General features: G+C 40.7%; 1 protein-coding gene across 1 annotated transcript in view; it reads left to right on the forward strand.

The window, feature by feature from the left end:
• The window catches only part of DOCK2 (dedicator of cytokinesis 2), a 505601-nt gene that overhangs the window by 92202 nt on the left and 395979 nt on the right, over positions 1-17420 (forward strand). Inside the window, exons 20-22 of the mRNA XM_077824538.1 lie at positions 1471-1560; positions 2874-2974; positions 5094-5228. Of these exons, the coding sequence (XP_077680664.1) occupies positions 1471-1560; positions 2874-2974; positions 5094-5228 (326 nt within the window). The remainder of the gene's footprint in view (positions 1-1470; positions 1561-2873; positions 2975-5093; positions 5229-17420) is intronic.

Consider the following 17420-nt stretch of genomic DNA (forward strand, 5'->3'; position numbering starts at 1 on the left):
AGCACTTGATAAATGACAATGAAAGCCCATTTAACAGATTCCGGACTGCATCTTCAACACAACACAGAATTCTTGAATCTTACAGTAACTGTTGAATATACATGTAGTTTTTATCCAAGAAATAACAAACATTTGCTTTCAGCTAAGCTTTTTTTAAAAACTTTTTTCTTTCTGCCCTCTCTAAAATGACACTAATGAAAACCTTCCCTGATCCTTAAAGTTTTGAAAGAAAGATAATCTTAAGTGCATAAACCAGCCTCTAATTAGGGTTAATAAGGTACTTCCTGGTGGGCAAGAAACTCCATAATTGTCTACTAAAGAGTTTCTGCCCCTTCCTCCAAAGCATCTAGTGTCAGCCACTGTTGGAGATGATGATGAATACAGATGGGTTCCTGGCCTGATCCGTTATGCTTTCTTATTCTCAAGTGGGGTTAAAGATTTATCTATCTGGGGACTAATTTTGCTACCTACCCCCTTTTTTTTGGCGCTTCACCTTCGTGGGTATTTTCTTTGTGCAGAGAAGACAGGATTGGGACATTACTTGTGAAAAGCACCACTTTGTTGCTATTCTGACACTCTCAACTATACATCAGAGCTAAATTTTAATTTTGGACTTGTCATAGACAGGTGATTAAAAAAAAATTAGGGAAGAGGATAATAGTAAACATTGCCCACAAACCTAGTTGGTAAAGGAATATTTGCCTTCTGCTGCTGTCAACAGATATACAATAAGCATTGTTTTTATTGCTGGGTTATGTATGCTGCATTTTTTAAAAATAGGAATATATTATTAATGCCCTGCCGCCTTATAACAAATGCAAGATGGGTAAGAATTTGTGGAAAACTGAGCAATGTTAATCTGTATAATAGTTAATTAAGACATAAAGGGAAGGCACCCAAATTAGGAGTCATGTAATTTAAATCAACCTTACCCTTTAAGTCTAAAATCAACTAATGTTATAATAGCTACCTCTGTTCTATGGGGCTGGGGAGAAAAGTGCGGTACCCACTAGGGACTGGGGGTGGTGCCAAAGTCGATTCAAATCAACAGGGGTCTTATTATTGACTATAATGGGTTTTGGCTCAGGCTCTGGAGGGATAAACATCTTTTGTGCTGTTACTTTTTCAGGATAAAAAGAGCAAATATTGATCTATATCACTCAAAAAGACAGGAATTGTTTTAATTATGTACAAACTACAGATAGTGATAGTTTTTTTTATCAATGCTGTGACTCTGTGAACTAAGTGTATGATATGGACTAACCAATCGGAACCTTCAGGGGCATGGGCAGATTTCAGGAACTAAAAGCTATATTTTCTGAGGTGCATCATAAAAACACAATTTTCCCAGGGGCCTCCAAAAATCCATCCAGAGGAAACCAAGTTCTATTACCTGCAAAATGAATTCTCATCATGTGATTTTCCAAGTTATTTTAATTATTTTGTCTTGTTTCATTTTCCATCATATAGTTTCTCCAAGACACTTTGGATGCCCTGTTTAACATCATGATGGAACATTCCCATAGTGATGAGTATGACATTCTAGTCTTTGATGCACTGGTAAGAATCATCATAGGAAAAAAAAGACTACACTGCAAATAGAAAAAATGAGCAAATGGACTCAAAATGCACTGAAGACACTGCACTACTAAAATGTCATAAGAGACTCCATAGTGTGTATATATACCGCAGGGAATTAGTGTTAAAATAACATAAAATGAGTTGATGAAATGTTGCCTTTGAGTGTGTCACACTGTGTGGAGTGGCTTATGACCATAAGTGCTCGCTTCAGAGCAGACACCCCAAACTGGTGATATGTTCTAGAACCCTGTAACAAATCTGATCTCCAAAAGCACTATAACAGTCTTACCATGAAGGCACAGGCAGTCCCCTTGAGCATTCTAGCCTATCTTGCCACTTAGGCAAACTAGACTAAGTGATAAATGGTCACTTACACCAAAAGTCACAAAATATTCAGGTTGTTCCTAGTCTTAATAGACCAGTCACTTACCCCAGATGAATTTGTACCTCAGATCTCTCACCAAAGACCACACTGGTAGTCAGACCTATAGTAAACTAAGAATTTATTGACTAGGAAAAAGAAATCAGAGTTATTTACAGGTTAAAGCAGGCAGTCTGTGGTTCCAAAAGGTGACAGATGTAGACATCTGTCGATTCAAAATGTCTTTCAGGGCAAACCCAGAGTAACTATGGGGATCTCTGCTTCAGTTTAGTGTGTTTGGCCCTGTCTGAGTCCAAACATCAAAAAAGAGATGAAAATTTTTCTTTGTTCTCCTATTTTATTTCCTACCACCAGCATTCAAACTGATGATATGGGCTTTCTTGCATGTAAACACTTTTGTGGGTCTGAGAGAGCCATTAACTAAGTCTTTGTATTGTGATGTTCCACAATGGCCTATTTAGTTCTGATAGTCCTCCTTGATAGGCAGTGGACCATTTTCTTCTGATTGGGTTCACAGGGTCATAGCAAGCACTTGTACAGTTACAAAATAAAACTTACATATCACGTTATAGCTTGGGATACAGACATGAAGAGTGAAATTAATACATGAAGCAACTTAAAAGCATTTAATAAAATCTAAAAATATTGTTATAAATCTGGTGCCCATCTTAACAACGCTAACACAGGTGAGCTGTACTGGTTTCCAGCAATGAATGTCAGTGCTCAGCTGAAGCCTAAAGTCTTGGCAAAAGCTGGCACCTGGTCTGCCAGCATCAGAGTGAATAGCTAAATTTGCTGAAACTGTTCATCAAAGTGTGCACAAATGTTTCAGAATGATAAATACTTCAGGAACCTGATATTTCCATTTTAATGTTGTGTGTATTTCAAACACTGATTAATCTCTCTTTAGATTTATATAATAGGACTTATTGCAGACAGGAAATTTCAACATTTCAATACTGTTCTGGAGGCTTATATCCAACAGCACTTCAGTGCAACTTTGGCTTACAAGTAAGTTTTATTCTTTTATTTTTTTCTCTCTTTAAAAATCCGCCAGTCATTTTTTTGAAAGGTAACAAGTAACTTTAATCTCATTAGATGTCTTTACTTGATAAAGTACTACAGTCGGTTGGCCAAATTGAGATCCTTTTCAGTTTTAGTCCTCCTGCAGGTCAAACTCCTATGGATTTCAAAGAGGACTAAACCTGCGTAAGGACTGAAGGACTTAAGGGATTCAGGGTTTTGTCCAATATGAAACAGACTGATTACACCAGTTTTGTGCAAACTCTGGCAGAAAGCCTCTAGCTGTAGAAAGCCTCAAAAGGAAGTGGTTAGCACACAGCAATGCATAAACCTCCCCTGGGCTGCGGAGTCTGCAGCCAGATAATGACTGCTTCAAAATTCAGCAGAGCTTGCTTGGGAAGGTTGAGGTTATGACAGTAATGAATTCAGGACATTCCTTTGGTAGCCTCCATTTGCAGGGATCCCATACAGTCCCAATAAACATTTCCTCCCTATGTGGAATCCCAGGTACCACTACGTCAACTCACTAGTATGTAATCGATTGGAGTAGGATAGGCAGGTGCAGTTGACCAACAAGGGTCAATTCAGTTGTGATGCAGGAAGATAAAACTATGTGTTTCATAAACTGGCTCATAGGAAGTTCCCAGCATTTTGATACTGTAAGGAAAGAACCTATTATAACTGGAGTTGTCACAAATTTTGTCACTCAATGTTTTTTGCCAAAAAACGCCAATTTGTCAAAACCAAAACTGTTTGCAAAACGGGAGTGAGTTTACAACTTGAAAAAATGTAGAGAAAATTTCAAAATAGTCTGTTTTGGTTTGGCATTCTTGAAATGGAAAAACTCCGGCTTTTCAATGTGAAACAACTTTACATTTTGAAAGGTAAGCTTAATTGGACTGAGAATGGTTAAAAAGAAAAGCTGGGGGGAGAGAGAAAAAGGTCAAGATCAAAACAAAATGTTTCAATTTCCCCAAAATGTGGGGAGGAGGCTAACGGGAGAGTTTTTTTGGTTTAGGAATATTTTTGAGATTTTGACTTTGTCCCAGTTTAAGATGGGGGTGAGGTCAAACTAACATTTCTGGAAATGGGAAACTGTTTCCCACCCATCTCTAATAATGAGTCAGTGGGGGTGCCATCAAGGTTGACATGACATGCTTCTGAAACTGTAATGACCAAAACTGAGAAACTCAGGGTATGTCTATAGCTGGGAGACTGTTGGCATAATCCCATAGTGTAAACATAGCCTACACTGACAGAAGGGGTTTCTCTGGCATAGGAGCCACCTCCCTGAATGATGTTACTGATGTCAATGGAAGCTCTGTTCTGTTGATATAGCTGTGTCTATACTGGGGGTTATATAAGCATATCTGTCTATTGAGGATCTTTTCCCCCCACACCTGTGACAGACGTAACTCTACCAATAAACTTTCTGGCATAGACCAGGCCTCAATCTTAAGGGCCTGATTTTGCTCCCATTTAAATAAATAGCAAGAATCAATGTGACTGCAGAGATAACAGGAGAAAATTGCACTTGCCTGACATTTTTGTTAGCATGTAATGTGCCAGTGCAGCAGAGATTCCCCTCAGGGCATGCAATGAGGAAACAGGTAAATACTGTACATACCTTATATGAGATATCTTATTTGAGCAGTCATGCCACTAGTGTTTAATAGTGTTAGAGCACATGCATACGTTTAGTGCTTCCTAATTTATTATGTACATGGCAGGCAAAGTCACCTAGAGTTTAATCCTTTATATGTATTGTACTTCCTTGTACAAGGAGCACTGGCACTAAAATGAATGCCACTGAATCATAGTTTCCAGAATTGTCAGCTCGGGTGCAGACAGTTTCTATACTCAAAGAAATTTATACCATTTCAGAATCAGTTATTTGCTATTCATTCTCATCACATTTACAGGGATTCTTACAATTGGCATGTATGGTAGTAAAAATTTGAATCTGGTTTATTTTTATATCTGCCATTTAAGTCTTGATGTACTATACAACTGCAGATTCAGAAGGTTGAATAATTTATTGAGACAACGCTAGTTACTGAAGTGCATTTTTTTAAAAAGTGTGTTTTTGAAATTATCCCTAATTCAGGAAACTAATGACTGTTCTGAAGACATATTTGGATACCTCCAGTAGAGGGGAACAATGCGAGCCTATACTAAGAACTTTGAAAGCACTGGAATATGTGTTCAAATTCATTGTTCGGTCAAGAACATTATTTGCACAGTAAGTACTTGTTCTGCAAGCACTTGATTGATTTTGTGCTGCAATGATACAAACGTGTAATATTTGTGTTGGTGGGGGAGAGGAAGAATTGGGCACACGCCTGTAGGAATTTTCTGATCATCTTTTTATTTCAAATTGAGCACAAGAGTTATCAGATACTGGATGGTGTGCTTGGCCTAAAGTTTTATGGATTAATACTTTATTCAGGTGGTAAATTTTTTCATAATCAAAATTGTCACAAAAAGTAAACATCCACTTTTCATTTCATTCAGCGCACAAATTCCCAGTTCCTACTAAGATAATGACCTCTCTTGAAAGGTGATTACCAATGACATCAGATTGTTTTGCCAGCTGTTTGGCTTGGGCCAAAGAGCATGACAGATGGCCTAAAGTTTTAGATGCTTGTGTTTAGCAGATCAAAGATTGTGCATAGCACAATGTAATAATTTTGGACTAACATAATTGAATTGAGTGTAGAGCTCCAGTTATCCAATTAAGAAGCTGGAGAATTAATTTTAGAGGGAAAGACTAAAAGGAACTAGGTATGCATAGCTCAGTAATGTGACAACTAACAGATGGGGCAAGTCTACAAGCTTTCATAAAGTATAGCAAGGAGGGAGGAATTTTTAGAGCGGTAGAAGAGGTTATAAATGTGAGCAATGGAATAAAATGAGAGAAAATTTAGGCTTAATATTGTGAAACACTTCACAGTACTAAAATCTATTAAAGTAAAGAATACTCTTCCAAGGGACGAAAGCCCTGTTGCTTGAGACATTAAGAATGTAATGTGTGTGGGGGGGAGGGAATCTTTAAACCTTTGTAGGAAGGAATTCTGCACTCCCAAGGGAGGAGGGAGGTCTGACTGGGTGAGTTAATGAAACTTTTCCATCCCTAACCTCTTTGACATGATTCTATGACTTTTATCTTTGTTGGTTTTATAAAGGAGCATATTTTTACTCAGGAAAGATGAACTATTGATTTATATTCCAAACATAAGGAAAGTGTCTCACATGGAGGTAGAATCACCAGGAGAAAAATGCACATTTCACACCTGAAATTAAGACCATTGTCCATCCCTTTGGTGTTTAGCCCTTTAATGTTTAAAGAACAACAAAGCTCTCTTTCCTGAGCACAAGTATATGCAAAAACAGTTCTCTTAAGTTAGGTGGTCCTTAAAGAAAAATACTAGTAATTTTTCGATGTTCAAAGGCTCTTTCACTTGATGAATCCACTACTACATCATATCAAAGAGAGAAAGAATGAAGCAATGAAAAAACTTGACTTGGAAAGCCAAATTTTGCCCTTAGGTTTGTACATGGGATTGACTGAAGTCCAATGAAAGCTCTGTTATGTGTCCTGAGGGAAAACATTTCCCTCAGTACGAATACCTTTCCATAATAACCTGATGAAAGAGGGGTTGCGTATAACTGTCATATAAGGCTCTTCATTTCCAGAGACTCCCATTTCTAATCAACTTAGTCCATAAAGTAGGAATTCAAGGTTACTCATTAACCTATCATTTCTGTCCATTACTGTAGCATCTAGGAGCCACAGTACAAAATACTGGTCTCTGCCCCAAAGAGCTTACAGTCTAAGTAGATGACAAGAGACAGATGAAATAGATGTGGGGTAGATAGAATCATAGAATATCAGGGTTGGAAGGGACCCCTGAAGGTCATCTAGTCCAACCCCCTGCTCGAAGCAGGACCAATTCCCAGTTAAATCATCCCAGCCAGGGCTTTGTCAAGCCTGACCTTAAAAACTTCCAAGGAAGGAGATTCCACCACCTCCCTAGGCAACGCATTCCAGTGTTTCACCACCCTCTTAGTGAAAAAGTTTTTCCTAATATCCAATCTAAACCTCCCCCACTGCAACTTGAGGCCATTACTCCTCGTTCTGTCATCTGCTACCATTGAGAACAGTCTAGAGCCATCCTCTTTGGAACCCCCTTTCAGGTAGTTGAAAGCAGCTATCAAATCCCCCCTCATTCTTCTCTTCTGCAGGCTAAACAATCCCAGCTCCCTCAGCCTCTCCTCATAAGTCATGTGTTCTAGACCCCTAATCATTTTTGTTGCCCTTCGCTGGACTCTCTCCAATTTATCCACATCCTTCTTGTAGTGTGGGGCCCAAAACTGGACACAGTACTCCAGATGAGGCCTCACCAATGTCGAATAGAGGGGGACGATCACGTCCCTCGATCTGCTCGCTATGCCCCTACTTATACATCCCAAAATGCCATTGGCCTTCTTGGCAACAAGGGCACACTGCTGACTCATATCCAGCTTCTCGTCCACTGTCACCCCTAGGTCCTTTTCCGCAGAACTGCTGCCTAGCCATTCGGTCCCTAGTCTGTAGCGGTGCATTGGATTCTTCCGTCCTAAGTGCAGGACCCTGCACTTATCCTTATTGAACCTCATCAGATTTCTTTTGGCCCAATCCTCCAATTTGTCTAGGTCCTTCTGTATCCTATCCCTCCCCTCCAGCGTATCTACCACTCCTCCCAGTTTAGTGTCGTCCGCAAATTTGCTGAGAGTGCAATCCACACCATCCTCCAGATCATTTATGAAGATATTGAACAAAACCGGCCCCAGGACTGACCCCTAGATAGATGCATTGGCAGTTGTTATAGGTAATGAGTAAGTTTTGCCATCAGTGAAAACAACAAATTGATAGCATTATTTGGTAAGATCATAAATTGTTGCAAAGGCATTTGTGATTGTGAATTACATTTCTAGGAGCAAATTAGCTAATGTTTGAGAGATTATCATTTTATTTGGGTTTTTATGCTGCTGCTTTTTTTTTTTTACACACACAAACTTTTACTCTTGGGAATCTGTTTAGTTTTTTATATCTTTAATCACTCACTCTGTCAGATTATAGCTAATTATTTCACAATAGCATTAGCTTAATGGGGACCAATGCAGAATATAATATAATATCCTTACTAAAATGTTCTTGACAATATCACTTTAGGACTCAAAATATTACCTCCTTAATTGTTGCTATTCTGATGATGAAAATCACCACTATATTGCCAAGAAAATTTAACAGTGCCCCCTCTCCCTGCAAAACTTATATCCTTAAAGCCACATTTTTCACACATCACTTCTGCTATTGACTCACTAATTGTGTGAGTTTGGTCTCACCACTAAATCTGTTTCCCCCCTCCCCATTAATATTGCAATAGCTGTTGGCATTTATATAGTGCTTCTCATCTCAGGATCCCAAAGCTTTCTACTAAACATTGCTATGCTCTTTCTACAAAGAGACAATAGACGTTAACGCTGCCAGTTTGGGATTGATTGTACATAGCCATCATTCAGGCACAATCCAGGAACCTTGTATTACTAGCACACAAATACACTTGTACTGAGAGTGCCATTAAACTCAACCAAAGAGGGAGAGGGTGAGGAGAACGGGGCTATGTCTGCCCACTCTCCCATCTCCTGGGCAATGGACTGGCACAGTGAGAGCACATGATGCATCCTGGAAAACGGCACAGCAGTGAAAACTGCTGTGTATGATTTCCCAGTGTTGCTGGCGCAATGGTTCTGGGAACTGCTCCTCTTCACCCATTCTAGTGTGACCATTGGCTGAATTCACTGTTTTGTCTATTTAAGATAGAATGAAGGGACAAGATACATCACCCATAAACACAAATAGGATCAGCATAATATTATTTACATACAGTTACATATTGTGCAGCATCTTTAAGTTTGACATCCGTTTTTATTTCTGTCCCATATCACTTCTTACCACCTACATACAGATGTCACCCTCCCGTAGCTTTCCAGTAGCAGCTACAAAATCTAGAATAGACACTGAAATTGTACACACTGACCTACACACTTTGAAAGAAAGATACACAAGATGCTGATGTAAAGCTATCTCAGTTCAACATACTTTAAAAGGCGTGTACTATTCACTTTACGTTTCATAACGTTCCTGACTTGCACCATCAGTGTAGACCAAATACCTAACTGCACCCTTGTACCATTTTCCTTGCCGCTGTAGGATTGTAATGAGATGGCACTCATCTCTCTCAAGCGCCCCCCTTGGCAGAGTGTGCATGCCTACACTCGCGCTCTCTGCCTTGTGGTGTGTCTTCAGGAACTCACCCTCTGGCTGAGTCCCACAGTCTGTATGTGAAATAAAAGCAAACCCCTTCTGGGGGTTCAAGTCCAATGCGGGGGGTCGGGTCTACATATCTAGGCACCCTCTGTAAGGTCCCTTTATCTGCAGCTCTATCTCTGGGCTCGCTCCTCAATCCGTCCAGCAGGGCCTATTGCATTACACTGGTTTGAACGGTCTCCCTGTCCCTTCTGGAATCTCTTAAATTGTCCCTGCTCTGATATAGAGCAGTGCCCCCAGAGCTCCCTCCCTGGTGGCAATGTCTTTGCCTTCTTTGGGCTTGTCAGGGCCCAGCTTTCTGGGGTGCATCAAAAGTCCAGGCCACTTCCCCAATGACTAATGGGGGAGGGAGGCACCAGGCCCATCCACTGCTCTGGATCCTAGCCCCAGGACCCTGTAGATAGTATCATCCACATTGTCTCTTAAATAAACTGTCTCCCTTCTACAATTTCCTGGGCCACTTCCCTAGTACATTCTTCACCCTTATTTCAAGGCCTTTTCTTGGTTGAGTCCCAGCAGCCAGCGCAGAGCTCCTTGCTCCCCACAGTCTCTGCCAGTTCTGCTCGATCTGATGTCCTGTAGCTCCCTCAGCCACCTGGCTCCTCCAGCATGGAACTGAACTCACTTTGGCTCTTCAGCTCGTTTTATACCAGCCTGCTAGGCCCTGACTGGCTGCTGCTTGCAGCCCCTTCTGATTGGCTGCATCCCACGCAGCCACTCTCGGCAGCTTGGAGGACCCTCTCTACTGCCCTTTTCTGGGGTGGAGTGCGGCAGGGCTGTGAGGCCTCCAGCAGGGGCCTCAGGACCTAGTCCATCCCATCACAAGGATAACCAGCCACTTTCTGTTTACCCAAGCAATACAGCTGAGACACCTTCTGCATATCGAACATATATTCTCTTCTGCTTAGCTACTACAAAAACGGAGCCTCAGAAAACAGCACCATATGTAATGTCCCACAAACTTTATAGTACATTTGTTCACATTGAATGCCCTGTAAGATTTATTTTGGACACCCACAGAAAATGCTCTTCTGGCATCAAATAGGAATTGTGTATATGTAAACAGCCCTACAATGGAAATACTTTCTGACCTTGACTATGAAGTTGATTCCATGGCTCCAAAAGTTTGGTCAGAGAGTAGCTGACAACAGTACATTTACAAGGCTGTCTTGCACTACTTTTGTTAACAGTGAAATTTTAATAATAGAGAAAGGGACATTAGTTTAAGTTTTTAAATACCGGTACATTATTTAAAATGAAGGATAAAGTCAAAATAAAAAAACTGATAGGTCTCCTAAACACTTGCAAGATTTTAAGTGTTCTAGGGACAAACTCAGTTGTGGTGATATTTCATCAATAAAGAACTGAGGATGAAATGATCTATTCATTACTCTATGCTGATAGGGGAGGAGAGGAAACTTCCTCCCATTTGAAACTAAATATTTCTAGAGGTCTGTACTCTTACATTAAAATGGCTTTTTTTGTATAGCAGTTACAGCACTGTGTGCTTCTAACTAATGCTGCCACTGACAAGACCACAGAAGATGACATTGTTGGGGGTGAACTTTGAAGATCAAATTATAGAATACATATGTAGGTTATGGAAATGCATATTTTTAAAATTCAGATAACTGAATCAGAGCAAATAAAGGTATAGACTTGGGAGGGGATATATAACTCCTGCAGCTTATGTAATAGTTATGAATAAACCACAAAGCTGTTTGACATGATTACTATACTTTGTGATACACGTCAAATGTACCTGAAGTAAGCACTGACTTCTAAGTATGCTAGTTCTAAAAGAACTGAATTTTTTCAGGTATGTTACCTTTTCCTTTTATCCTTAAGAAAACACAGGTTAACTTGTATATCAGAAAGAACTGTTGGTATCTGTTAGGTTAATTTATAAGTTGTAACTGCTTCCATATCTGACCTCTTTAGAACAGGTATTTCTCATTGTGCTGAAAGGTTTGACTAGAATTTCAGTGTACATGCCATTGTATTGTGATGATGGAGCCATAACCAACAACTTAATGGTGCAGTCGGTGTTCACAAAAACAATTTTCACTCATCAGTATTTCCATTGGAAGGTAGTCCCAGTAAAATTAATGATGGAATCCATAAAACCCTTCCCCCACAACCTTTAATATCAGCATTCAAGAGTTACAGTACTGCTACTGCAGTACTGAACAGTTTTACCCTGTTCCTGTCATTGATCTATTAGCTATGCGATTAGAGCTGGGTGAAAATTTCTGGTGGAACCTTTTTTGTCAAATGCAGATTTGGGTTGACCTAAACAAATTTTAAATTCGTGTCGATCACACTGAATTGTTTCAGTCAAAAATAAATTTCTGAAAAAATCTGTTGCATTTTGGCATTTTTAAAACGAAATTTAGATTTGTTATTTTTTACTCGAAATTACTTCAGTTTAGGAATTTACTTGTGTCAAGGTTCCTCCCCCACTCTGAACTCTAGGGTACAGATGTGGGGACCTGCATGAAAAACCTCCTAAGCTTATCTTTATCAGCTTAGGTCAAAAACTTCCCCAAGGTACAAAATATTCCCCCCGTTGTCCTTGGACTGGCTGCTACCACCACCAAACTAATACTGGTTACTGGGGAAGAGCTGTTTGGACGCGTCCTTCCCCCCAAAATACTTCCCAAAACCTTGCACTCCACTTCCTGGACAAGGTTTGGTAAAAGGCCTCACCAATTTGCCTAGGTGACTACAGACCCAGACCCTTGGATCTTAAGAACAATGAACAATCCTCCCAACACTTGCACCCCCCCTTTCCTGGGAAATGTTGGATAAAAAGCCTCACCAATTTGCATAGGTGACCACAGACCCAAACCCTTGGATCTGAGAACAATGAAAAAGCATTCAGTTTTTTACAAGAAGACTTTTAATAAAAATAGAAGTAAATAGAAATAAAGAAATCCCCCCTGTAAAATCAGGATGGTAGATATCTTACAGGGTAATTAGATTCAAAAACATAGAGAACCCCTCTAGGCAAAACCTTAAGTTACAAAAAAGATACACAGACAGAAATAGTTATTCTATTCAGCACAATTCTTTTCTCAGCCATTTAAGAAATCATAATCTAACACATACCTAGCTAGATTACTTACTAAAAGTTCTAAGACTCCATTCCTGGTCTATCCCTGGCCAAGACGACTACAGACAGACACAGACCCTTTGTTTCTCTCCCTCCTCCCAGCTTTTGAAAGTATCTTGTCTCCTCATTGGTCATTTTGGTCAGGTGCCAGCGAGGTTACCTTTAGCTTCTTAACCCTTTACAGGTGAGAGGAGCTTTCCCCTGGCCAGGAGGGATTTCAAAGGGGTTTACCCTTCCCTTTATATTTATGACAACTTGACTATAAAAAAAAATATGTAATTCCCCCCCATCCCCTGATTTAAATGAAATGTTTCATTTCAGTTCAAAGAATATATTATGTTCAGCCCAAAACAGACACACCCATTGGGTTGATCTGAAATAAGTTACTCAATTTTTGGGGGTGGAGGGTACTGCAAGCAAACTGACAACAATTATTTGCAGAGCTCTATGATTGAATAGAGGTGGGCAAAAAAAAATTGCTGAATAGTAAATTCACTGAAAAATGCGTTTTTTTTATGCTGAAACTATTCATAAATTTGGGTCAATTGCTGAAAAATACTCATAAACAACTTGAAATGAAAAACGGGATAATTTTTGTTTGGGTCAAGTGAAACATTTTGTTACACCAAAAAACTAAACAAAAAGTGGTGGTGGTGGGGGGGGGGTGGCAGGAAGAGGAAGCGCTTTTGTTTGAGGTGGAACAAACCATTTTTTTCATGGGGGGGGGAGGGGAGTAAAAATAGTTTCCTATTGAACTGAACTGAGTTTTTATTTTTCAGTTTAGCCCCCAAACTGAAAAATAGATGGTCCATTCAGCTCCATACCTGATACTTGTTCTGCTCCCTGGATCAGATGTTAGAATTTAATGATGCTGAATACAGCATGGTATGTTTTTCATTGAGCAAGATTTTTTCCTGCAAAAATGAATGAGTTACATCTCCAGACTCTCAAATAGGTCCTGGTAATATTACTGTCATATATATTAGCATGCAGTGAAAGGAGTGAGTGAGTGATGTATCAGTAACAGTCAACATGACTGATGTTAGACTAAAACATGGTCACCTCTTGAAGTGAGACCTTGCATTAAAGCATTCAACTGACTGCAGAAACAAGTACATTTAGTTGATAGTTACTCTCCACAGCCTAGCCTGCTAATTGTACTGGAAACACCAAATCTTTTAGAATAATGGAGAAAATATTAACATTTTCTCCCACGCAGCCCATCTTACATTGCTCCCATATATTGTTTGTGTGTGGTGGGTGGAGCGGGGTTGGTTGTATATTTTGGAAATCTATTTTTCCTGGATAAATATAGATTGACCTAAAGCTGTTGGAGGAGGAAGTGGTAGGAGCGTTTTTATTGTGGATACACTTATCTCCCCAAGCAATCATACAATAAAAATACATTTAAAAGGAATGCATATAAGAGAACACTCAGAGACTTATCACAAATCTAGTAAAATTACCTTCCCAGTGACAAAAGCCTCAACCTTGAACTCCTGGCAGTCTAGAAGAGTCAACTGTTGATATATAATAATATATGGCTTTGAATTAGAATTTCAGTATTTTATTTTGAAACTTCTGTTTTGCCCAGCTCTAGTGTTAATGAATGCGTCTGTGCCTCATCAACACAGGATTTAAGTCTGTTACAGCTATCAGTTATAGGTATTTAGTTTGGGTTGTGGAGACTCCAGCATTAAGCTTTGGAGGTTTCTGGTTCAATCCCCAGTGCTGGCCCAAAAAGACACGGAGTATTTTGCCATTAATGCTAATGTAAGGGGACTGTTGCCCCCTTACTAACATTCACTGGGGGTTTTTGGTTGCTAGCTCCCAGTACTAAAAGGGGAAGGATCTATGGGAAATCAGGACCCTGAGACTGTTAGTCCCCAGGAACAATGGGGAGAGGCCAATGCTCCAGGTCAGCCTGAATGACAGGGCGAGCAGGCTAATCAGGGGGTCAGGAGGCCGGAGAAGTCCCGTCCTTGGTTTGAGCTGGAATTGCCTGGGTCAGACAGAGTGGGGTCAAGCCAAGGAGAAAGCAGGGTCCTGAGCTGAGCTGGGGAGCAGAGCTGTGCCAGATCCAGAGGGACCAGAAAAGCAGCCCAGAGAGAGCAGACCCTGTCCTGGGAGCAGAGCTGCAGCCCCAAAACCAGAGGCACAGCCCAGAGAGAGCAGACTTGCCCTGGGAAGAAAGCTGCAGCAACCAGAGCCAGAGGGGCCAGAAAAGCAGCCCAGGGAGCTGGAGGCAGAGCAGCAGTGCTGAGACAGTGGTGGAGCTGGGGCTGGAGCAGTCCGGAGCTGGGTGTGGTGAGCAGCTGGGAAGAGCGAGGGGGACCCTGGGCAGCAGGCCCAGCACAGGGAGACGCCTCAGCCAAGAGGCTCTGCAGTGCAGGCTTGGATTGTAACCCCGACAGGGCGTGGGCGACACTGGGAAGAAGGGTCCTACAACTTAGAGCCTGAGAGCATGTGGCCACCACCAGAGCAAGTGTCCAACCCACAGCATCCCTGCAGCAAAGCCAGGGCCTGAGAAGGCGGCCTGGGACTTACAAGGAACAGACTGTGAACTGCCCTGACGTTCCAGAGACACTGTTTGTGATGTTCCCTGCCACAGAGCGGGTTGATATTTCCTTTAACCTTTCCCATTTTTCCTTATTCTTTTTAAAATTAATTGTTGATTAAATAACTTGCATTTGCTTTAACTTGTATGTAATGGCCAGAGAAGTGCCCAGTGCAGAGAGAGTACCCCGGAGTGGGGACACCCTAGCCCCTGTCCTAGGTGACCACAGTAGGGTTGGGGGTCGAGCCCCCAAAGAATCCTGGGCCCAGCCTTGTTGGGATTACGAGGACTCTGCCAGACAGGAGAGTGGAAGGGGAGCCCTCAAGGGCAGGGAGGCCACTGGGTAAAGGAAGTGAGAGCGAGGACTCAGATCCTTTCGCTAGCCCACTTCACCGGGGTAGTGCAGAAGCCAGGAAAGTTCCCTATGAGAGCGGGACTATTCCCCCGCTTACACTAACCCAAGATGGTGCAATGTGTTGTGCACCAAAGTGAGTTTTGCTTATATGGCCAATAAGCATAAATTGTTTGGTTTTTTTTGTTTAATAGGCTGCAGTTTTACAAGAGCAAACTGCACAAACACCCTTTAGCAGTCATCTGCTGCTGGTTTAATTGCCAAACTGACCCATGAAGGAGAAGGAAGTGTGTTGGGGATGTGAGGGAGGTGTTTCTTTTCAGGAAGAGCATGATTATTTGGGCTTAAAAGGATCACATCTCCCTTAAGTAAAGTAATCTACTTTATCGTGTTAAAATAATTTTTTTCTGAGCTGATGTTGAAGTTGAGACCAATTTATTTACCCCCCCCCCATTTATTCTTATCACTATAATAATTTATTGCCTCTCCTCGGAGACTACAGATGTTTGATTGCAAATTAAAATGTTAATATATAGTGAAAATGGTGTGGGAAAGAGACAGATGTAAACATGATTTCTAGAGTTGGCTGCTTAGTCATCCTGGGGGAGAGCTTTATCCCTTTGGCAGGCAAACGACTCACAGAGAGAGGGCCAAGTTTTGATTTCAGTTACATTGGTGCCACCTTATTGAAATCTCAGAGGGTTAGCAGAAAACCCAATCAGCTGTTTGCTAAATTTACAGGAAGGGCATCCATATCGATTTGCTTAAAGCACTGAGTTTTTGCATAGCAGCCAGTGCTGAAAATCTTGAGTCCTTAGTTGACCTTGTTGTGTGGGCACAAAACAAATGTCGGTGTTTTTAATTTGTACCTTTTGGTGGCTGTTCCATTCACTCTCAGACCCAGTACTTCCTATGGTTGGGGAGTAGGATCCAAAACAAACCAATTCTATCTGATTCGTTAAATTTGCTCTGTTAACCATGTGGGTGAGGTAATAACTTTTATTGGACCAACTTCTGTAGCTTGTCTCTTCCACCAACAGAAGTTGGTCCAATAAAAGATATTACCTCACCCGCCTTCTCTCTCTCAGCTTGGGACCAGCACAGCTACAACAACCTTGCTAACAAATCACCTTCTTCTTTGATCTTTTAAAATTTAAACTTTAGGTAGTGCTTCAACATTGAATTATGACTTCCCTGTGGTTTGAACTTAGACACTGGAAATGCCAAATAACAAAACAAGGTATACTAGGTATCCTAGTAACCACTCAGCTTTTTCTTTCATTAAGATTTTGGGAGCCCCTTTCCTTTAGTTGGCTTAAACCTCACAGTCAAACACTGCTCTGACTGTTCAAAGGCTGCTGCCCTTAACAGTTTATGTTTCAGTGCTTCACTTCTATCACACTTCTCAGCTAGACTAACATTTTTGCATATTTCTCTGCCAATCAGTGTTTGCTTAGCTTTGATGTCCCTTGAAGTATCTAAAAGCTTTTTGCCTGCCTCTAGCTTTGCAAAAGCCTTTAGTTTAATATTGAAAAGCATATGACATTGTCAGTATATAAGCCTGGGTTCTGTGTCTTCTGACAGAAAAGGGCAGCACATCTGAGATGTAATATTTATTTCACTAGAACATTCTGTTTTTTGACTTCTGTGGTGGTGGTTGGTTTCCTTGTAGATTATTTTTCCTCCACTTGATTTTTGACAGCTGCTGCATATCACAAATGCAGTGAGTGCGGCTAATAGTTTGTACTGCTAGCACTATTCTAAACCATTCTGGTAAACATGAATCTAACCTCCACCTACAAGTTCAACTAATCACAGACCTAAAAACTACTGATAGCTAGGTGCAAGTGATCATGACTAGATAATATTTGTGTGCAAGCAGAATGAACTCCAAACACAAATATGTATTGTGCTTTAAAAGCAGTTGAGATAAATTAGCTGGGAGAAATAATCTGAATAAAAAAATGTAAAAAATTGGAAATTAAGAATATTTACTAGATACCCAAAAAGCCAGAGGCCCCCAAATGAGAGAGAAGA

This window comes from Eretmochelys imbricata, chromosome 8, assembly GCF_965152235.1.
Source record: "Eretmochelys imbricata isolate rEreImb1 chromosome 8, rEreImb1.hap1, whole genome shotgun sequence".
In the NCBI taxonomy this organism is placed as follows: Eukaryota; Metazoa; Chordata; order Testudines; family Cheloniidae; genus Eretmochelys; species Eretmochelys imbricata.